At 43.0% G+C, this 24,305-nt stretch overlaps 1 protein-coding gene across 4 annotated transcripts in view; it reads right to left on the bottom strand.

Annotated features, from left to right (window-relative positions):
* Positions 1-24,305, bottom strand: part of PRKRA (protein activator of interferon induced protein kinase EIF2AK2) — a 29,842-nt gene continuing 5,537 nt past the window's right edge. The window contains exons 3-9 of one of the 4 annotated variants that reach the window (XM_063318125.1): positions 14,846-14,927; positions 13,884-13,962; positions 12,315-12,432; positions 10,404-10,501; positions 3,767-3,941; positions 2,480-2,731; positions 1-10 (exon numbers count right to left, since the gene is read on the bottom strand). In XM_063318125.1, coding sequence (XP_063174195.1) covers positions 2,574-2,731; positions 3,767-3,941; positions 10,404-10,501; positions 12,315-12,432; positions 13,884-13,962; positions 14,846-14,927 — 710 coding nt within the window. In that variant the 3' untranslated portion in view covers positions 1-10; positions 2,480-2,573. Of the gene's footprint in view, positions 11-2,479; positions 2,732-3,766; positions 3,942-10,403; positions 10,502-12,314; positions 12,433-13,883; positions 13,963-14,845; positions 14,928-24,305 lie in introns of those variants that run through there. The other 3 variants (XM_063318128.1, XM_063318126.1, XM_063318127.1) reach the window with 3 other exon arrangements.

Genomic DNA, 24,305 nt, shown 5'->3' with positions numbered 1-24,305 from the left:
TGTAATGTGACTGTAATCTAGTGTATTGTAACTGTGTAACAGCAGACATGTCAAATATCCAGCCCAACCACTCATGGTTGGATCCCCATCTGTTCTGTGAGCCTATCAGAAAGGCTTGAATGGAAACAAGTTTTTCCCCATTATTGCAAGCCTTTAAAATCACTTGTATTATTTCAGTGGAAGATTCTTTAAAGCTAAATTGACATACAAGACAGCAATGTAGTGGCTAGGGTGTTAAACCTGGACTTGAGAGACTTGGGTTCAGATCCACCCTTAGTCATAGAAATTTGTTTTGTGACTTTGGGCCAGTCATTACCCTAACCAGGGTTTTTCAGCTAAGGTTCTGTGGCACCCTAGAGTTCTGTGAGAGGTCACTAGGGGTTCCCTGGGAGATCACGATTTATTTAGAAAATTATTTCAAATTCAGGCAACTTCACATTAAAAAGGTAAGTTTCATTCTTTAGTGTAAGAACACTGTTAATGCATATAGACAGGCCTACCCATGAAATGAATATAATAATTTTGTAACTTCTGGCCTATATTTGAGTTTGAATGTGCAAGGGTTCCCCGAGGCCTGAAAAATATTTCAAGGGTTTCTCCAGGGTCAAAAAGTTGAGAAACATTTGTTGTGAGGCAAAACATGTGCATATATAAAGTGCCTGAGTGAGTGAGTGGATGGATGGATGGATGGATGATGCTTGACATGATTGTCTGGTAAATACTACCACTCTGCTGGGCAATTTTTGCAATCTATTTCTTTATATATAGCATTATTTTGAGGTCTGTATCTCTGGCATGGACCTTGAGGTTTTTTGGCGAGTATGAGCATTTTTCATCCTGGCAGTTCCTGAGGCGCTGAGGAATGAGATGTGATTGCTGGACAAGTGTTTGTGAATCAAATAGAATGGAAGACCAGAGAACTGAGAAGACTGGTAAAACTCAAGATTGTGTGGAACACCAAGTGACAGATACAGAAGAAGGGGACAGAAGAGAAGCAAAGTGTAGAAAGTGGAAGGCAGAGGATATGAATTGGGGGAAGGGAAGGGCCAAGATATTGCTGTAGGTTATAAAAACAATCTTGGAAGCCTGACAGTATTTCCCTTCTCCTCCCTTATACCAGTCAGTCAAAGTGAAGCATCTTTAGTCTCTTTCTCAGCCCTGCCTCCCAACTGATCACTCACCAGTCAATTGTGAAACACCATTTTGCATCTTCTGGCTGTGACCAGCCATCCAGAGGACACAAGGGGTGATTCCTGGGGTTCTCCTTACTCTGGAGAACACTTCTAGGCTCTAAGGAAGCCTGCCTGAGCCTGAAAAAATTGCCACGACAGGTCAGTCTGCAGACCAGAAAAAAACCTGCTCAAGCTGCCATTGCCCCCACCAGAAGTCTCCTTTAGTCTCTTATACTTATTTTCCTGGATTAAGCTCACTTTTTACTAATGGTCACTTATTTTTTCCAAGATCATCTCTGTGCTCCTCTATAATTTGTGACTAAGGCCTGTCATAATGGCGCTCAAGGGTTTACCTATGACTACTTGATGCTTGAAGGAGTTCATTATGTACAAGCCAAGGGGTGGAGAACAGTGTCGTTGCGCCCCTGCTCCCGATTGGGAGTGTATTCTCTGGGGTCAAATTGGAGAACTGCTATGTTTTGAGTTTGGCTGGTTTACAGTAGAAGTTAATGGTTTTGGCATAATGGAAAGGCAGGCTAGCTGAAGTGACCTTGGGCCAGATGGTGGCTCCAGCTGCCTGTTACAAGGCTCTGGAAAATGTTGATGAGGGAAGAGGCAGGCCTTCCTGGTGATTGCCCTGTTCTTATGGAGTCTGGAAGATCACAGAGCATTATCCATCAGGAGAAGCCTGAAGATGTTTTGTTTCACTGGGCTTTGAGGGGTTAACTGTTTGCACACTGGGTTGCTTTATGGATATGGATGTCAATCTGCTTTTTAAGAAACTTGGAATCATATTTTCAATCTTAATCTACTTTTAATATGATTTTATGGAACTGTAGTGTTATGGTTTATGTTTTGATCTGTGGTTTTACTGTGAACTTTGGACAAGACAATATATTAACACTGTAAGAAATAATGGAGAAGAATGAACTGGATTCCAGTGCATGGTGTTCTTAAGAAACAAACTCCTTCCCTCCAGCTCAAGCACACACTGGACTCTTCAGCAGGCTTGCTTCAAGTCAGACTTCCCCATCCCTATACAAAACAATATGGAGAAAGGAAGCACTGAATCCAAGGCTGCTTTTGGGTTACAGCTGCTCACAGACTAATGACTACTTTGGTACTGAGGATTCTGATTCAACAGATCTAGAGTTGAACACTGTGGGCCTCATTCCATGCTCACAGCTTTGCAGGTTCAGGTTTTCCTGGTTCTAGCTTTCCAAAATAAATAATAAAAACGTAATAATAGTTTTAAGTTAGTTTTTCTTTATAATACACAATTATGAATGTAGAGGTCGTGATGTGACTTTAAAAAAACAGCAAGAATTTGGAAATTGTTCAATTCTAAGACAGAAAGATGTATACAAATATACCCACATTCGTTCTTCCTCCGTTTCAAGTTTATTTCCTCCCAGCCATGATTTTTAAATATTGTAGTGCACTATGAGCCGAATCATTGTGGGCATTGCTCCAGGAGATTCCAGTCCCATGGCAAACTATGATTGGATTGGTTGAAAGTTCCACAAGGCTCTGGAATTGTCCATTCTCACTCAACTCCTCTGAAATTACAGACACAAATGATGATTAGTAGAAAATTACCTTTTAGCAAACAAAACATTGGTAAATTCTTTCCCAAATATTCTGAATAGATTACCAAGTCATCAGAGATGTTGCCTTACTCTAAAGATTGATATAGAAACCACGCTTTTCATCCTGTGCTAGCAATGACAGACTCCCTTATCTATACATTTTTTTATGGTGACCCTCTTACCCTATTCACAAAGGTGCAGAACAACTCCATTCTGGATTCCACTAAAGCCAATTAAGATACGATTAATGTAATAGCAAAGGGGCCTAACAGCATCATATACAATTGAAGACTTGTAACATAATACAAAATTCTGTATACCACTGGATTACAGGATTACAAACACACCAGAATACCAGTAATTTCTTTTCTAGAACCAATTCCATTGTTCATTTTAAGGCTGAGCATCCTTTTAATATTTTTTTTCCCATGTGTTATGAGCTGAAACAGACAGGACATTGATTCACAGCAGCTTGGACTACATTTAATGCATAGGCATGGCTTGAATTTTCTGCTCCACCCCAACCCTTCTGTTTCTGCAGAGGTAGATCAAGGGTTTTTTGTTTGGAGTTGAAATAACCATAATGAAAGCTCAGTGGACACATGAAAGGGGTTTGAGGTGCATAGATTGCCCACTCTGATTTATTTGGCTTGGATCATACATGTTCATGTTCTTCTTTGACTAAATTAAGGGAGCTGGTTTGCCAACTATGGCATGCACCACTGTGTTTTTGAAAAGCAAGCAATTTCTCTGCATTTTTCATCTTCTAACCAATGTAATGTTCTGAAAACTAGCTACAGAACAGTATCTAAGTCTTTAAAAAAATAGCCAAAATACAGAAACTGATTCTCTGATTGTGGTAATCCTTGAACATATATTCAGGCTAAATGTTTAAAAATAATCTCTGGGTACATAACGCCTGAAACTACTCTTACTGCCCCAGCATTGTTGGGAGAAGAAATATGAAGGAAAGAAATGTATGCTACCAAATGCACCAGGTCTTACCTATGTTCAAATATTTTGTATTAAAACCTTGTTCTTCTGCAATTTCTTCAAGAAGCTGAATATAATCTGTATTGGGAATACTGAGGGAACTTATCTTCAACACAGTAATTTTTTTGCCAGAAGAGTTCCTTAGGATATCCCATGTGCATCCCAAATTATGATTTTGTTCATTTCTCTGAAACAAACATAGAGGCTTTAGATTTTGCTGCACATTTTAATATTGCTTGGTATTTAGTCATTGAATCAGTATTTTAAAAATCCTCTATTATGGAGATTAGGACTGTGCAATGCTATAGATTTTATTCAGAAAACATGGGAGTGCAAAGGCAACACTTGTCTGTGACTCATTAAAGCAACCAAGTTGTGTTCTGGGGTCATAAGGTTATTATGAGGAAGTTTTCACTGTAGCCATATGATCCTGGAGACCCATGCTCTGCTTTAATGAGTCACAGACAGGTGCTGTATTCATACTCCTGATAGTGCCTCTTCTGAATTGAATCCAAAACACTCTGCAATTCTAAGATACCAATCCAGACAGTTCTTATACTTTTCTCACGGTACTGTGGATTTATCATCAATTCCAGGTGATGGTAGATTGAGGGAAACAAGAGAGACAAAGGGTCTTTCAGGGCAAAGAAAGATGGCATTAGAGGATACCAGAGGAATTCCAGCAAGAGTCACTCTTTGAGTAAGATGGGCAGTGACTAAATTTGAAATATAAACAAATGAACAAAGTTTGGTGATAAACTAAAAACTCTGATAGGTTTGGTGGGTCTTCCTGAAAAGCGGACAGATATTTGAAAGGTTACGTTTTAGGAATTTGTGTTTCAATAAAGTTAAACCAAATATAAAGGCTGCTTTATTTAGAGAACAGAATTTAGGCAAAGGTGCTACCGTATTAGCTAATTGTAATTTTAACTCATGTGTCAACCCTCTTATCATGCCTATGTGAGGCCACAGATCAGAGATGCACAACTTGCAATCTCCAGAGACTTCCCAATACTGTTACCCAAGTGTAATGTTTAAACAGGAAGTAATATATGACCAGAGAGCAATTGCACTCTATATGTCAATGGAATCGTATCAAACTGAGCTTTTATCCTGGCTACCGACTCAGCAGTGTGGATGTGGCAGGCCACTTAAAGAGGTTCAGCCTGGGAAAAGTTGCACGCGGCTTCCCGAGAGAGATGATGGGTTAGAAGTTCCTTGCATATGAGCCAGTTCACACTGGATCCACATTAAAATGTAACCATAATTATCCCCGTTAAGATGGATAAGTTTTTTTCATAGTCTGTTTCCTGAATAAGTCATTTTTGCAAACAGAAGAGCTACATCCTGCTGTTTGGCAGTTCTGATCCTGAGATGCATCTAAAGGTGGAAATTGGATATAAATCTAATAAAATTGGATATAAATCTAATTAAAAAAAACAGTCTAATTCTTAAGAAAAATTTAACTTTTCATCCAAAGTTGAATATAAAAAAGAAAGTGACTAAAATTCTCATCAAAGTAGTAGTTATGTGATAACAGTTTCAGTCTTAAACTAATTACTTATTAAGACCTCCACTGTATTGTTACTTAGTGTGTATCTATATGCTTATATGTTGATAAAAGGAAATAAACAATAGACGAAGCAAATTTAACAAAGGTTAAAATACTTGAAAATTAAAATACCTAAAAAATGGGGGGGAGGGAAAGGTAATAATAATTAAAAGAAAAAAGGAAGAAAAAGACTATTAATTTCTGGTTTCTACTCTGGCTTCTCTTCAGTTCATATAAATCTTTCACCTTTTACCAATGATGTTTTCACGTCTTTTTTTTTCTTAACTGAAAAAGTGCTCATTCTCGTAAGAGGAGGTAATACAGCACTAAGAATCCAGAGGATCACTAGAGGGCTGCAATGATTTAGACTTTTCTGCATTTCTTTGCTGCCATTTAGTGGTCAACCAAATCTGGTGGCCCTGTCTAAACTTCTGCCATATAGGTAGTCCTCATTTAGTGAGTGCTTCTTTTAGCAACCGTTCAGTTACAATGGTGATGAAAAAGTAATTTTATGACCTTTACAGGTCTGTAAAGCAAAGGACTTCAGCAAAGGATCATTACCTTGTCATGGTGCTGGAGCTTGAGCACCGCAATGATGCCATGAGCTAAACCGTGAAGGGCCACCCAAGAAGGGAAGGTCATGACAAAGAGGTCAGACTAAATGTGATCCCTGGGGAAGGTAATGGCAACCCACCCCAGTATTCTTGCCGTGAAAACTAAATGGATCAGTACAACCAGAGATATGTCGGTATACCATCGGAAGATGAGACCCCCAGATCGGAAGATGGTCAAAATGCTACTGGGGAGGAACAGAGGATGAGTTCAACTAGCCCCAGACGTGATGACGCAGCTAGCTCAAAGCCGAAAGGATGGCTAGCGGCCGACGGTGCTGGTGGTGAACGGCGAATCCGATGTTCTAAGGATCAACACACCATTGGAACCTGGAATGTAAGATCTGTGAGCCAGGGCAAATTGGATGTGGTTATTGGTGAGATGTCAAGATTAAAGATAGACTTTTTGGGCGGCAGTGAACTGAAATGGACTGGAATGGGCCACTTCACATCAGATGACCACCAGATCTACTACTGTGGACAAGAGGACCACAGAAGAAATGGAGTAGCCTTCATAATTAATAGTAAAGTGGCTAAAGCAGTGCTTGGATACAACCCCAAAAATGACAGAATGATCTCAATTCAAATTCAGGGCAAGCCATCTAACATCACAGTGATCCAAATATACGCCCCAACCACAAATGCTGAAGAAGCTGAAGTAGAGCAGTTCTATGAGGATCTGCAGCACCTACTGGACAACACGCCTAAAAGAGATGTTATTTTCATCACAGGAGACTGGAATGCTAAGGTGGGCAGTCAAATGACACCTCGAATTACAGGTAAGTATGGCCTGGGAGAACAAAATGAAGCAGGACATAGGCTGATAGAATTTTGCCAAGACAATTCACTCTGCATAACAAACACTCTCTTCCAACAACCTAAGAGACGGCTTTATACATGGACTTCACCAGATGGACAACACCGAAATCAGATTGACTACATCCTTTGCAGCCAAAGGTGGTGGACATCTATACAGTCGGTAAAAACAAGACCTGGAGCTGACTGTAGTTCCGATCACGAACTTCTTCTTGCACAATTTAGGATCAGAATAAAGAAATTAGGGAAGACCCACAGATCAGCTAGATATGAGCTCACTAATATTCCTAAGGAATATGCAGTGGAGGTGAAGAATCAATTTAAGGGACTGGACTTAGTAGATAGGGTCCCGGAAGAACTATGGACAGAAGTCCGCAACATTGTTCAAGAGGCGGCAACGAAATACATCCCAAAGAAAGAGAAAACCAAGAAGGCAAAATGGCTGTCTGCTGAGACACTAGAAATAGCCCAAGAAAGAAGGAAAGCAAAAGGCAATAGTGATAGCGGGAGATATGCCCAATTAAATGCAAAATTCCAGAGGTTAGCCAGAAGAGATAAGGAATTATTTTTAAACAAGCAATGCGCGGAAGTGGAAGAAGACAATAGAATAGGAAGGACAAGAGACCTCTTCCAGAAAATTAGAAACATCGGAGGTAAATTCCAGGCAAAAATGGGTATGATCAAAAACAAAGATGGCAAGGACCTAACAGAAGAAGAAGAGATCAAGGAAAGGTGGCAAAAATATACAGAAGACCTGTATAGGAAGGATAACAATATTGGGGATAGCTTTGACAGTGTGGTCAGTGAGCTAGAGCCAGACATCCTGAAGAGTGAGGTTGAATGGGCCTTAAGAAGCATTGCTAATAACAAGGCAGCAGGAGGTGACGGCATCCCAGCTGAACTGTTCAAAATCTTGCCAATGATGCTGTCAAGGTAATGCATGCTATATGCCAGCAAATTTGGAAAACACAAAATGGCCATCAGATTGGAAAAAATCAACTTATATCCCCATACCAAAAGAGGGGAACACTAAAGAATGTTCAAACTATCCAACAGTGGCACTCATTTCACATGCCAGTAAGGTAATGCTCAAGATCCTGCAAGGTAGACTTCAGCAATTCACGGAGCGAGAATTGCCAGATGTACAAGCTGGGCTTATAAAAGGCAGAGGAACTAGGGACCAAATTGCCAATATCCGCTGGATAATGGAAAAAGCCAGGGAGTTTCAGAAAAACACCTATTTCTGTTTTATTGACTATTCTAAAGCCTTTGACTGTGTGGACCATAACAAATTGTGGCAAGTTCTTAGTGGTATGGGGATACCAAGTCATCTTGTATGCCTCCTGAAGAATCTGTATAACGACCAAGTAGCAACAGTAAGAACAGACCACGGAACAACGGACTGGTTTAAGATTGGGAAAGGAGTACGGCAGGGCTGTATGCTCTCACCCTACCTATTCAACTTGTATGCAGAACACATCATGTGACATGCTGGGCTTGAGGAATCCAAGGCTGGAGTTAAAATCGCTGGAAGAAACATTAACAATCTCAGATATGCAGATGATACCACTCTGATGGCTGAAAGCAAAGAGAAACCTGCCTTATGATGAAGGTGAAAGAAGAAAGTGCCAAAGCTGGCTTGCAGCTAAACCTCAAAAAACCCAAGATTATGGCAACCAGCTTGATTGATAACTGGCAAATAGAGGGAGAAAATGTAGAAGCAGTGAAAGACTTTGTATTTCTAGGTGCAAAGATTACTGCAGATGCTGACTGCAGTCAGGAAATCAGAAGATGCTTAATCCTTGGGAGAAGAGCAATGACAAATCTCGATAAAATAGTTAAGAGCAGAGACATCACACTGACAACAAAGGTCCGCATAGTTAAAGCAATGGTGTTCCCTGTAGTAACATATGGCTGCGAGAGCTGGACCATAAGGCAGGCTGAGAGAAGAAAGATTGATGCTTTTGAACTGTGGTGTTGGAGGAAAATTCTGAGAGTGCCTTGGACTGCAAAAAGATCAAACCAGTCCATCCTCCAGGAAATAAAGCCAGACTGCTCACTTGAGGGAATGATATTAAAGCCAAAACTGAAATACATTGGCCACATAATGAGAAGACAGGACACCCTGGAGAAGATGCTGATGCTAGGGAGAGTGGAGGGCAAAAGGAAGAGGGGCCGACCAAGGGCAAGGTGGATGGATGATATTCTAGAGATGACGGACTCGTCCCTGGGGGAGCTGGGGGTGTTGACGACTGACAGGAAGCTCTGGCGTGGGCTGGTCCATGAAGTCACAAAGAGTCGGAAGCAACTAAACGAATAAACAACAAAAGCAAAGGAAAGCTGAAGTAAGATCACAAGCAGAGTAGCAGTTTCACTTAGTGACCACTTCGCTTAATGACCCAGTTGCTGGGTCCAATTGTGGTTGCTAAATGAGGACTACTGTAGTTGCTTGGTTTGTTTTTAATAGTATTGTTTTAATCTATCATGGACAACCATCAATCATCTACAATTGCCAAGCTATCAGGAGTCCTAGTACGGCTTTATTGAAACCTGCCAAGCAGAAAGGAAGCAAATGACACTTTCTATACTGCTTTATTTGAGTATTAAAGCTCTGCATGTAATACTGTTTTATTAAAAGCACAGTAATAAAAGTTGCCAGCTCTGTTTCATCTTAGATGTCTAGTAATCATTTAAAACTATGAATGTTGCATGAACTGGTGGTTATTCAAGGAATACCAAACAGTTCTTCACTTCTGGAACGATTTGCTGGGGTTTTGTTTGTTCCTGCCATGAAACAATTCCATGATTTTGATATCTTACATTTTCAGAAGAGTAATAAAGAATAAGCAGGGCAAAGTAAAAACTCAAGTCATGTCTGTGAGGTATTTTTATTAGCATTTCAACCTGCCTAAGTGGTGGTGGTGAAGCCCTACTGTGAAGATACTGAGCCAGTTCCTTCCAGCACCAGAAGAAAAAACACTGCTTTCTCCAGTGAAGAAGTTCCAGTGAAGAAGATGGCCAACTACAGGACAGGGCAGCATTCCTGAAGTTTTATCAGGTGCAGAAGAACGGCAGAGTTTATCAAGCCTTTTGCAGCTGTCAAAATAGCATATACTGTAATCTACACCAAACAATAACGCAGTTCATCATGGATACCAAGTGGATAGGTGGGGTTTCTTAGAATATGTATAAAACCCCATCCCTCTTTCTTGCGTAACGAAGCCAATCAAGGAAAGGAGCTGTCAGGCAATGGAAAAAGTAGGATCCTCAGGTATTTACAACAGGGTGCCAGTGACTGCAAGGACGTCTCCAGGGAGGTTGATCTAGTTCATCTGTGTCTTAACCCTGTCTATCACTGGAAGTTCAGCCCCTGGTATGCCAATCAAGGGCTAAGAGGAAACCTTCATCTGGAAAGAGTTGTACATCCTGATTTACAAACTTTAGCTTCTGGAGGCAGCTGCAGGGTTCAATTCAATGCTTGTTTACTCAGAAATAAATTAAATTTTGCTCAGTGGAAGTTATTCCCAAATTACTATGTATAAAAATGTCATCCTTTTCCTATTAGGAAAAGATGGGGGACAGAGGAGGATTATTATTAGGAATGAAGAAGATATTAATGAAGTTCAGTGGTAAAGCAGGTATTTTCCATTAAATTTAATGAATTACTTACTAAAGAAATTGCAATATTATCCTGAGAAAAACTATGGAATTTTTCAAGTAATTTCTCAGCAGCATTTCGCTTTGCTAATTTTTTAGATGTTCCCATACCTAGATGATGAAACAAAAGGTAAAGTTATTGAAATAGATAAAGAACTCATATTGGATTACATTAGAAAAACACATTCTGGAATCAAACAGTAAATTTTACAGTTGGGGCATGTACATCCCTTTCTGTAGCCACAACTTTGAAATTCTCTTCATATATATTTTGTTCTGTAGTTCTTACTAACTTCAGCAATAGGCATCAATGACTAACTCCTGCCCTTTGAGATCCCTTCTAGCTACCGTCAGTACTGATTCATCAAGTCATTAAATGGAGGAGCATACACAACGGTGTGGAAGAATATAAAGAAGAGGGAGATGCTGATGGCTTTGTTTGAACCAGGCTTACTAAAACTTGGCTGAGGCCTAATTTGAACCTGGCTTACTACAGCTGACCACTTTGTTGTAGTGTGAAGTGGAAGTCTCTCTGGGAACAGGAAGAAAAGGAGCTGCGAGTGCAATTAGTAGAAGGACTTACAGACTTAGTTGACTGCATCTATTCAACCATATAAAAAAGTTCCAGGAATAAAAGCCCCTGCCTTGAAATAATCTCTGCATAGATAAATTGCACAAATATATAGATAAATCATATGAATCCTAATTTCTACTCTCTTATTGATTTATAGTCAGAGACCAATTGAAAAATAGAACAGTAATATGCTGCACGATGTAAACCAAACAGCAAAGCAGATTAATGACAGAATGCTAAGGTTGCTGTGGGCAATCCCTCACCTAAATGGTGATCAGCTCCAATATCTGCTGAGAGTAATGGTGATCCAACAGAACTTTGCTTTATTCCTGGACATTTCGGGTGGGATCTCTCCAAATAAGACATAGGTATCTTGCCTATCTGATTAGTCCATGCAGGAGGAGAGTAGTAGGTGTATAAGCTTTGTGCATCAAGCATAGGAGAGGGGACAGGGGAGTAAGACATGCACTGCTGACTCAGTAGTCATATCAGAAGAAAAACAAAAGCGCTCTGCCTAGGGATGTTATGAAATCTTCCTTCCATCAACGTACATATAATTTTACATTACTTTTACCACTCTACTGCTAGATTTTACTGGCCAGATATTTCTGGAAGAACTATCTTTTGAAATACCAAAACAAACAAACAAACAAATCAGTATACAATGTGCAGGGGGTAACAGATCACTGTTTTGATGTTCTATTGTCTGGACAATGTGAAATGTAACCAATGTGATTCAAGAAAGAAATCACCCTGATTTTATTAAACCAATAAAATTTCCTCTATGTCGGAGGAGATAAGAGGAAACCTATCTCTAGTTTCCTGACTCCACAGCATTTCATATAATAGGAAATATGTGTCTGCAACCCTTCCCCCTCTCTTCTTCCAGCTTCAAAACACGTGTAATTGCTCAAGGAGCAAAAACACAGCATAGAAGTAATTCCTGTATATAGATCAGAGGGGTATGCATAAGTATTTTTTAAAAAGTTAGTATTGGTATCTGCCTTCATTTAAAAACAATGGTGAAGTAGAATATTCCATAAGAATATAGACAAGGGACACTGTCCTGTCCTGTATGCATGCCTTGTTATGCATAAAAAATTCCCAATAGGTTGTAAGAAATCACTATTTCTCCCTGCCCTGATATATGTGCAGGCATATGTCCAGAAGAACATTTAATTCAAAGCATTCATAACCTGGCTTCCAAGTGAAATATCTGACAAGGCAATTTATCAAGCAAAAATATATAACACCCCCCCCCCAAATGTATGAAAAATAGAAAATCAATAGATTGTTCAACATCGTTAATCCTTTGCTAAATTCAAGTCATTTTGAAAAACAATTATGTACCTGTTTCTACAAATGCTTCTATTCTGCAAGTCACTGTAAACTCTCTCTTATGAGGCGGCCCAGTCTCCTGGGCCAGTGAATATTTAGGTAACCTCCAACCATTCCTCATAGCCAGCTCCTTAAGGGAAAAAAGCAGGAACAGAAGAGATTTTAGATCCAGCTTTAAAGGAATCACTGCATTTCAGAAGTTTCCTCACCCAGCACAGGAAACAAACCCCAAAATTAATTACAGGAAATCTCTGTTTAATAGACCTCATTTTAACTGACTTTGGACATAATGGTTACAATAGTGGACTTCTCTGTTATTTGGGGAAGCAGTCTAGACAATGGGTATAACTTCTGCTAAGACCTGGATATGCTCCTGGCATACTTCGTGTTTGAGTTCCAGGTGGGGGCAGAAAGGTGCTAAGGAGACTGGTGGCATACGTACAAGCCCCATGTCTGAATTCATGGGCAAGGGAGGGACAGAAGGCATTGGGAAGATTGGGCAGCACATCTAGGCAATGACTGAATTGAGAAAAGGAGGCTGGAAAGATTTGGGGGGCAGGTGATGGTCTTGGGCGGCAGCCAAGAGAGGGAAGAGCAGAAGATGCTAGGAAGATCACCCAGGCAGGCCAGTGGTTAGGCACTGGAGCAGTGGGAGCCGTGGCAATTCCCCTACCCTGGTTCTTGCCCCAATCTACACTTCTGTGGTGACAGAGCAATTGGAGAAAAAAGGTTCCTTCGATAGTCCCTAAGGCTGAGAATGAGATCCCTAAGAGCAAGAACTTGATGGGGTTCTGTGAGAGACTAAAGGCAAAAGATGTTCTCTTGAACACAGCCAATTTTCTATCATTAGTGCTTTGCCTCTTGATCAGGGATTCTAGGTTTTTAGGTTCCATGGCCTAAGAGGGCTTTCCTCGTGTCTGTAGTCAACCACTGGGAAGGGAAAGAGAGAAAAAGACGGGCATTTGGATTTAATGGACACCTTTCCCTGAACAGCCTGTTAAATCAAAGTTTCAATTAACTACAATGTCTGGTTCCCAAATGCAACTAAAATCTGGGACAAAATAGTCTTTATCCAGATTGCAATTACAAAGGTAACAGGAGGATGGGGTAGACACAAGCTCCATTTTTAAGCTTCCCATCAATTCCGTCAATCTCAATTAAAGAAAAATGTGGAGGAACTGTACACGCAAACCAATCTTGGACAAGACCCATGGGCAAAGAAAAGATCTTTGTGTCATCCTTCACGGAGAAAGCTTTTCTGTTTCTGTTTCTGGTAGAGGAACCTTGTCTAATGTATCAGTACTTCCATCTTTTTTCCCTTCACCTGTTTTGTTATCACCAACTTGGCTTTATGTTGGGTGGTATGAACAGTCTTCTCTTTCCTCATTCATGCTACTTGTTCCTAACTACCTGTATTACTCTGTCATCAGAAAATAAAAAGGGAAAAATAAAAGGGAAAAAAAGTTTTGTAAGCCTGATTTGTAATTTAGTATGATTCCTTGAACTTCTTAAAACATATGCACTTTAAAAACAGAACAAAATGGCAAAACAGCAAAGTAGCATAAAGTTATTATAACTCACTTGCAATGATCCAATCGGATTGGTCTGATTCTGTGCTTGACTGAGAGGTTCAGGGATTAAATGGTCTGGCATAGAAATACTAAAATGAACATAGTAAACTTAAAATTGACAGTTTAGTAATTATTTCTGGCACTATTACACATGAATTTTAATGCCAAATGTACTAGATTTTTCACAGGAGTCATTATTCATATTTTTTAACTTTTTCATAGACTATTGGGCCCCCTAATAGTCTGACAGATGGATCTGAAGTTAGCAGAAGTTGGAGTCAGAAGTTGGTGGGGATACCAATTCTCTTTAGCATTTTTAACTTTCTGATGTCCTTTTTACTTTCTCTTTCATTCTCTGACTCCTAGTAGTGGACCACAGGGAAAGAACACTTAATGGACCCCTGAACTAACTGACTGCACAGAGATGTTAAAATTAAGCTACAGAAGAATGCAGGAAGGTAAATTAAGGATTGCACATGGACTAATCTTGCTCAAAATTGATAAAATACAGAAGCTTTCTGCAATCTCAGACATTACTAATTATGAAATCCCCACTTACTCATACCTAAACAGATTTTCACGAAAATTCATCAGACTTCCCAAGTGATGTACAGAGTTGTAAATGTGATAACAATTCTGACAGAATCTAAAATGCCAGAAAAGATTTCAGTGGATCATCTATCTCCTAACAGAGGTAACTGATATTCTGTTTCTTCTAATACTTTTCCAAAACAAATGACATCGTCCAGCAATCCCTATTCAGGAACATCTGCTATCATTTAAGAAAATGTGAGAACACCCTGACAAACATTCTCCATCAACACAGGAAGATCAGGGACCAGTGAGCAGGATGGAGAGGGCAGAACAGGGCTAGTGTGGACCCCACAGGCAATCCTCCCTTTTAACTCTTATGTGAACTGGCTAACTGCCTGCCCAGTGCTACTGCAGCACAGTGCTCAACATCAAACTCACCAGACATCTGAACTGCTTCTCAAAATACTCAGTGCAGCTTCAGCAGCTCTGTGTTTTGCAGTCTTTTTGCTGGGACCCTCTCCTGAAACAGTAGAAACAAAAATATTTCTCTGTTGCTCAGAGCAGAGTAACAACAAAGATCTCAACATCTGAATTTCAGAAAAACAGTTTTCTGTTACTATTTTGTCTGGGAAAGGTGGCAAGGGGAGGTCAGGGCTGCAGGCATTATACATTTAAATAAAATCCATTATTTAATTTATTTATTTATTAATCAAATTTATAAAGCCGCCCATCTCACCCAAAGTGACTCTGGGCAGTGTACAACAATCAAATAAAACCACAATATAAAAACGATCGTTATAAAAAAAATAAACAATCATTATTAAGAATTTTAAAATTGTTAAAAAATTGAAGCATACAAATCATAAAATGGAGAGAGAGATATGCCAACCATGTATCACCCACAATAGCGTAGCTGCCTTAAAATGTCGCCGGTTCCCTGGGACCCCCCCAAGCTTGGTGTCATGTTCACTGATTCAATGTAGTTTATACATCGTAACGTTTCACATGCCATGGCGCTGATGCATGTTTCTGTTTGGGAGGGAGCTGCTGTGAGACCTTGTACCAAGCTCTGTATGTGGAATCAGGAGAATGGAATGTGTTTGGGTTATTTTCTCTGTTCAAGGACTTTTCCCGCAGACCATCAGAAACTGTTAGGAGCACCTGTGATTGTGGACTTGAGAAGATTCTACGGGAGGAGGGATTTTGTTTGCACCGAGGGTTTTTAGTTTGAATTTGCCGCGCTTTCATCATTCTCAGCTGTCTTTGTGATCCTACATGCTGTTCTTCAATAAATCAGATATCTCTGAATTCCTGCTTATGAGTCTGATGTATATTAGAATAGGAAATCATTACATAAAGCTGAGAATCCAAAATTATACCGTTAGCTCCTACCAAGATTAGTTTTTTGTGAGGAAATATAGTTAATGATGGCTGAGTCGAAGGTCAAAAGCAGAGAACTAAACATCACTATAGAACCTTCAGAATCCTGAGACCTTTCGAAGGATGAATCAAATTCCGATTCTGATTTGGAAGAATCCAAGAATGGGGGAGAACCAAGGCCACCAGCACCAAGCAAATCACTCACTGAGTTGATCACCTTGGATGAAGTGGGGGACCCCCAACCAGGGACATCAGGGATGTCCTGGAAGTATCGGTTCCCACTAACCCCCAACAAAGAATCCACTATGATGTCAACTGAGAGAAAACCAGGCACTCGAAGGAGAAGAGACTCTCAGACCCCTGAGAGGCTACGAGTGATGGAAGCCAAAATGGAATTGATAGAGTACATGTTAAAAAACTTGTCTCTGTCAACGGAGGGACAGGGGAGACGCGGAGGAGATCCCAACCTTCTGCAACCATCCCCCATCCTCCCATCTAGACCACCGGCAGAATGGGGCCGGAGACGGTTCCGGGACAAATCTCCACCCTGCAGAACCCGGCCATCAGTATCCCTACCTCATAAAGGTAAAGCTACCATAACCTAGGGCCAAAGCACTCAAGTGCCTACTGGGTCCACTCCAGCAAGAGGCGGAGCGAGAGACTTTTCTGTCAAATTTGATGGGGATCCAACAAAGTTATCCTTCTTTTTGACTAATGCTAAGAGTTATATGAGAGAGTTTGGGGCATGCTTCCCTTCCAAAGAGTCTAAAATAAATGCCACTGCCACCAAGTTGAAGGGTCGAGCAGCTGACTGGTATGTCCAATTATATGATGTTGACTCCCCTGCACTAGATTTCGATGATTTCATCTGGGCGTTAAAACTGCATTTTGAAGATCCTCTGGCCAAGGCACAAGCCAAGAAGGCGTTGAAGGATCTTACCCAGGGCCAAATGTCAGTAGCCGATTATGCTCTAGAGTTTAGAGCTCTGGCTGGTAGAATCACTGACTGGTCTGAGTCGACTCTAATAGAGCTTTTTAAAGAGGGGCTCAACTGAGATGTCCTGTGCTGGGCGTTAGGTCGAGACGACCCCAAGTCACTGTATGACTGGATCTGTCTGGCAGGGAAGGCTGAGAATGCCAAGCATACCTTCCTGCAAACCAGAAAACCTGAAAAAGCACACACCACTACGAGAGGACCCCAAAGTGCTACAACTGCTGTCCAGCCAAGCCACAGAGCCTGGGATGAGGAGAGAGATTGGCGCTACACGAGTGGTATCTTTGATGCGGGAAGGAGGGCCATCAAGCGGCTGATTGCCCGAAAGCCAAAGCCGGAGATCGAGCAGGGAAGCCGTTGGCCAAGTCGCCCCCTGCCTCGTGACAAATGACAGCTGCCAAGGGGACAGCCGTCTCTGAAGAATTAATCTACTTTTCGGGAGAGGCTGAAGACGAAATTAAGGAGCCGGCGGGAAACGCCAGCCACCTGCCACGATGGGCACCAGCTGGCAGGTGGGAGGATGGGCACAAAGATGCTATGGTGAGTGATGACTGTCCCACTTTAACAGTAAAAGTGAAGTTGAGTTCCCGCACAGAATCTACCGAGGTGTGGGCTTTAGTTGACTCTGGGTGTTCCAGGTGCTTAATTCACCCCTATTTGGTTGCCGCTTTGGAATTGCCGAGTTTTCCCCTCCAGCGTCCTTTGATCTTTACACAGCTGGATGGTTCAGCAGCGGGAGGCGGCAGCAACCCATTTCACTAGAACTATTGAAATGCAAATGGGCAGCCACCATGAGACTTTGAAATTTGTTATAGCCCCAGTTGGTAACCCCTTGGTCATCTTGGGGATCCCATGGTTGACCTATCGAAGTCCCCATATAAGTTGGGAGCACAGGACTGTGACATTTAAAGATGGATTTTACCAAGGTCCTGCCGCGGAGATGGTTGCCTGCGCTGGGGTTGGAAGGGTGGCGATCGACACGCCACGCCCCAACTTGCCACATATAGAAGGCTTGCCCGCTCAATATCAAGAATTTGCAGATGTGTTTGGGGAGATGGAAGCAGATCAGTTACCCCCTCACCGGAAAAGTGACTGTGCAATTGAGTTGGTCCCCAATGCTCAGTTGCCCAAGCCAAAAATTTATCCTATGACTCAGAAGGAGTTCGAAGCGCTGCAGGACTTCATTGACAAAAATCTGTCAAGGGGATTTATTGAACCTGCCAATTCCCCAGTTGGGGCTCCTGTGTTATTCAGGAAAAGAAGGATGGCACGCTTCGGCTCTGTACCGACTACCGAGGGTTAAATTCGGTCTCAATCGTCAACAAATAGCCTCTTCCCCTCATGAAAGACATGTTAGCTCATTTGTCAAAAGGCAAAATTTTCTCGAAGCTTGATCTTCGCGAAGCCTACTTCGCATTCGCATCAAAGCTGGAGATGAGTGGAAAACTGCTTTTAACTGCCCACTGGGATCGTTTCAATACAAAGTTCTCCCTTTCGGGTTGGCAGGGGCACTCGGAGTGTTTTTGCAATTGATCAACGAAGTACTACATGATCATTTATTCAAAGGGGTCTTGGTTTATTTAGATGATGTTCTAATTTATACTGAAACTGAGGAGGAACATGAACGTCTCCTCAGGCAGGTGTTAGAGATGCCAAACTCTATGCCAAACTCCCCAAGTGTGAGTTCCACAAAAAACAACTTGACTATCTGGGCTATCGAGTGTCTGACCGGGGTATAGAAATGGATCCTGCCAAGATTCAGGCAATTTTGAGTTGGGAGCGTCCCCGCACCCAGAGGCAATTACAAAGTTTTCTAGGATTCAGTAATTTCTATCGGCAATTTATCCCGGGGTTCGCTGAGATTGCTCTGCCCCTCACTGATTTACTCCGTACCAAGGGTTTGGGTGAAACGCGTAAAGTTAAGAACCCTGGGGCGGTGTTGAATTGGACACCTGAATGCCAGGCAGCTTTCGATAAACTAAAAACTCTTTTCACTGCTGAGCCTATTCTGCAGCACCCTGATCCTGAACGCCCCTTTGTGGTCCAAGTCGATGCTTCTGACTCTTTGATTGGGGCTATTTTGTTGCACAGGGATTCAGAAAATCGTTTAAAACCTTGTGCCTACTTATCTAGGAAATTTTCTGAAACAGAACGCCACTGGCATGTTTAGGAAAAGAGAGGCTTTTGCAGTCAAGGCAGCTTTAGAAACCTGATGCCATCTCCTTGAAAGAACTAAGTGCCCTTTCGAGGTTTGGACTGATCACAGAAATTTGGAAGCCCTTCGCACACCGCGACATCTCAGCCCTAAACAAATTCGTTGGGCTCAATTTTTTAGTCGCTTTAACTTCCAGTTAAAATACATTTCTGGAAAGAAAAACTTCCTTGCTGATGCATTGTCACGTTTACCTCAAGATCACGACCAGGTGGCTGATGTGGTTGGTACTGTTCTCACTAGACCACAATTGGGCTTGGCTGCCGTCACTCGGAGCCAAACCCGTGCACAAGCCCTCTCGCCCCCAGCACGCCCTGGGAAGCAGAAAGTGCAAGTTCCTTGTCAGTTACAAAGGACTTTCTCCAGGCACTGAAATCTGATACTTGGTTGCTAGCTAATAGAGACAATGTTTCTTTTGAGGACAGTCTAGCTTAGGTGGAACACCGCCTTTATGTGCCTGAAACTTTACAAGCTGATGTTTTGCAGCGTTCCCATGATGATAAACTTGCTGGACCCTTTGGTTTTGTTAAAACATTGCATTTGGTTCACCACCAATTTTGGTGGCCAACCTTAAGATGTGATGTCAAAGACTATGTTGCTTTCTGTCCTGTTTGTGCCATGTCTAAATGTAAAGGGGGGAAACCACAGGGGCTTTTACAGTCAGTGGCCAGTCCGTCCCGTCCCTGGGACCAGATTTCCATGGATTTCATTGTGGACCTGCCACCCAGTCAGAAGAAAACTGTCATTTGGGTTGTAAAGGATTTTTTCTCTAAGCAAGCTCATTTTATTCCATGCGCATCCATACCTTCAGCCCCGCAATTGGTGCGCCTGTTTTTCCACCACATCTACCGGCTCCATGGTAGCCCCTCCCACATAATTTCGGACCGTGGCACAGAGTTTACTTCCCAATTTTGGAAATCATTTTTAAAATTGATTGGCACTAAACAGGCGCTTTCCACATCGTCCCATCCGCAGACAGATGGTTCTACTGAAATTTTAAACGCCACCCTCGAACAATTCCTTAGAGCATACATTAACTACCATCAAGACGATTGGGTTGAATTGTTACCTTTTGCTGAAGTTGCTTACAATAATGCTGTGCATCAAAGTACCGGACAAACTCCTTTTCATGTTGTTTCTGGTCACGACTTTGTTCCCATCCCTGAACTGCCTCAACCCCCTCCCCCGGCGTGTTCTGCATCTGATTGGGCTGTTAAACTGTATGATTCCTGGCCAGTAATTCAGCAAGCTTCGGCTGATGCCCAGACTGCTTACAAGTCTCAAGCTGACAAACATCGTTCTCCACAACATGACTTTAAAGTTGGGGATCAGGTTTATTTATCCACTAAATTTATCAAATCCCCTCAGCCCTCTAAAAAACTTGCCCCCAAATTTATTGGTCCTTTTCCTATTATTGATATTGTTAATCCAGTTACTGTTAAGTTGCAACTGCCTCACAATTTGAAGCACTTGCACCCTGTCTTCCATTACAGCTTGCTTAAGCCTGTACACCAGTCGCCACGTTGGCACCCTCTACCTCCTCCTCCTGCTCCTATTATGATTGACGGGCAGCAGCACTTCGAAATCAAAGACATCGTTGATTCTCGCAAACTTCGAGGCACCCTGCAGTATCTGGTCCGATGGAAACACTTTCCCCATCCTGAATGGGTGTCTGCTCACCATGTTAACGCTCCTGATTTAATTAACCGCTTCCACCTTGCTTATCCATTGAAGCCTTCTGCTTGATGTATTGTGGGGTTTTTTTTTCTGGGGGGCAGTATGTCATGTTCACTGTTTCAATGTATTTCAAACTTCGTAACGTTTCTCATGCCATGGCACTGACACGTGTTTCTGTTTGGGAGGGAGCTGCTGTGAAACCTTGTACCAAGCTCTGTATGTGGAATCAGGAGAATGGAATGTGTTTGGGTCCTCTGTTCAAGGACTTTTCCCACAGACGATCAGAAACCATTAGGAGCACCTGTGATTGTGGACTTGAGAAGATTCTAAGGGGGGAGGGATTTCGTTTGCACCAAGGGTTTTTAGTTTGAATTTGCCGCGCTTTCATCATTCTCAGCTTTCTTTGTGACCCTGCATGCTGTTCTTCAATAAATCAGATATCTTTGAATTCCTGCTTATGAGTCTGATGTATATTAGAATAGGCAATCATTACACTTGGTGACATAGCCAGGTCTTGAGGGCCTTCCTGAACATTAATAGGGATGGAGCTAACCTAATTCAGGGGGGAGGAATGTTCCATAAGGCAGGCGCTACGGCAGAGAAGGCCCGCTTCCTGGGACCCATCAAATGTAGGTCCCTCTCAGAGGGAACCTGTAGTGTGCCCTCTCTACCAGATTGAATGGGACAGGCTGAGGTAATCGGGGAGAGGCGGTCCCTCAGATAACCCAATCCCATGCCACGAAGGGCTTTAAAGGCCAAAATCAGCACCTTGAATTGGCAGATACAAACTGGCAGCCAATGCAGCTTGTGGAGCAGAGGTATGACGTGTGCTGATCTTGGGGTGCACATAACTTCCCGTGACGCTTCATTCTGCACCAGTTAAAGCTTCTGGATGTTCTTCAAGGGCAACCCCATGTAGAGCACATTACAGTATCCAATTTGAAGGTGACTAGGGCATGAGTGAGTAGAGCTTCCCAATCCAGGAACAGGTGCAACTGGAACACAACACAAAGACCCTCCTAGCCATAACTGCCACCTGCTCTTTGAGCAGGAGTTGTGAGTCCAGAAGGACCCCCAGACTGTGTACCAGGTCTGTCTGGGGCAGTGCCACTCCATCCAGCACCAAAGATGGTATAGTCCTAGAACCAGTAGGCCCCAAAACCCAAAGCCACTCAGTCTTGCCGGGGTTCAACTGAAGCCTGTTGTGCTCCATCCAGACCCTAATAGCATCCAGACACCGGGATAAGAGGTCTACAGCACCACTTAATTCGCCAGGGGCAGAGATGTATAGTTGGGTATCATCACCCCATGGTGACAGATGAGCTCACTCAACAGCCTCACATAGATGTTAAATAGGAGCAGAGAGAGCACCGACCACTGCAGCACCCTACTCAGTAGCGGTCAAGAGCAGGACCTCTCCTTCCCAATCACCACGGCCTGGAATCAACCCTAGAGAAAGGAAACGAATCAGCACACCACCACGTTGCCTATCTCCAATCCTCTAAGCCGATCCAGAAGGATACCATGGTCAATGATATTGAAAGCCACTGAGAGGTCAAGTAGGGCAAGGATGGATGCACAACCCCCAGCCCACCCACGCCAGAGATCATCCAAAAGTGTGACCAATGCCATTTCTGTCCCATGCCTGGATTTGAATCCTGACTGGAAAGGGTCCAGATAATCCACTTCATCCAAGGTCCTCTGAAGCTGTCATGCAACCACCTTCCCCAAAAAGGGGAGGTTAAATACTGGACAAAAATTGTCCAATATGGTGGGGTCTAGCAATGGCTTCTTGAGGAGGGGGTGAACTAAAACCTCTTTAAGAGGCAAAGGAACATCCCCCTTACTCAAAGAAGAATTAATCACCGCCAGAACCCACTCAAATGACACCTCCTGGGCTGCTTTAACAAGCCAGGAGAGGCATGGATCTAAAGAGCAGGTGGCTGAGCTCACAGTCCTAAGGGCCCTGCCTGCTTCCTCAGGTCCAACAGGTTCAAACTGTTCCCAGATAACTGGGCAAGCCTCCTCCCCAGGAATCTCCTCTGGACCTGCAACAAGCCCAGTGTCCAACTGTGAGCGAATCTGAGTGACTTTGTCTGACAGATGCTAAGCAAATTCCTCCACAAGCCCCTGCAAAAGGTTCTCTGAGCCCCCCTTACCCAAGAGGGCTCGTGTCACCTGAAACAGGACTGCGGGGCAGCTATCTGCGGACGCAATATGTCCTATCTTAGAGCGAAGAACCACGCTGAGACGGTAGCTTGAGTCTCTAGTGTTTATTGTTCTACTCCACTAGACAGAAAATCCTGCCAAACTGAAAGGCCATGGGAAACCCTCACAGATTAAACCCAAAAATCAAGGCGGGTCTGCTCTGAGTTTCTTCGAAGGAAAGTTCAAAGTCTCTAAACTATGCATGTGTTTTTCCCCTTGGATAGGGGCCCCCACCTGCTCACCATCAGTACTCATGACACAATAAGGGTGGAGGAGTATTGATGCTTCACTGCTCTTACCGCCACAAGGCAGGCCTTAACAGTGGCTCTAACCCATGTCCAGTCGAGTTCATCCTTCGTTGAGCACCAGTGACGCTCCAGACATCTCTTCTCATTTCATCTTCCTCAACTCCTCCATGAACCATGGGGAGAGATGGGAACCCTGAGAGAGAGGAGAGGTCGCATGGAAGCAATCCAATCCAAGGCCTCAGCTGGCCCCTTACTCCAAGTGGCGACCAAGGTTTCGGATGGGCCATACAGCAGACCAACAGGAACAATGTCCAGTTCCCTCTGAAACCCAACCAGGTCTATCAGTCACTGGGGGCAGACCAATGTAATGGGTCCAACCTCCCTGCAATGGATAGTGGCACTAAGAATCCTATGGAAATCAGGACATGATCTGACCATGACAAGGGAGACACCAAAAGCTCTCCAAATTTCATATCATATAGCCACTGCTCCGACAGGAACACCAGATCCAGTGTATGACCACTGTCCCGTGTCAGGCTCTGGATGATCTGGGATAGGCTCATGGCCGTCATGGTGGCCATGAACTCTTAAGCTACCTCAGACCCCACTCCTAGCGAAGGCAGACTGAAGTCCCTCAGAACCATATGTCTGGGGAACTCCACTGCCAACCCAGAAATAGAGTCAAGGAGCTCAGGCAGGGAGGTTGTTATGCAGCAGCAAGGCTGGTGCAACAATCTTAACTGATTCCTAGAGCCCAACTTGATGAACAGGATCTCACATCCAGTGACCTATGGAGCAGTGCCCCTGAAAGCTGTAAGAGACACCCCGATAACCATCGCCACACCCTCACCCTGGAGTCTTGGCTGATACCACACTCGAAACCCAGCAGGGCACATTTCAGAAAGGGCAATTCCCCCCTTCTGAACCCAGCCAGTTCTTGGTAATACATGCCAGGTTGGCCCTCTCATCAACAATTAAGTCACTGATGAGGGAGACCTTATTACAAACTTACCTGGCATTCAGTAGCAGCAGCCAGAGGCCAGGGTTGAGAACAAGGATCTGGAATGCGAGATTGGTACAAGGCAACGGTCTTGCATTCCCTGAGAGCGGCCTGATCCCCTTCTCCCACCATATCTCCCCCTGCCCATCACCACCGTAATCCTATGGCCCAGCTCCATC

Source organism: Candoia aspera, chromosome 1, assembly GCF_035149785.1.
Source record: "Candoia aspera isolate rCanAsp1 chromosome 1, rCanAsp1.hap2, whole genome shotgun sequence".
NCBI lineage: Eukaryota > Metazoa > Chordata > Lepidosauria > Squamata > Boidae > Candoia > Candoia aspera.
Note: the sequence above shows the minus strand (reverse complement) of the source record. Positions and strands in the feature narration are given on the sequence as shown.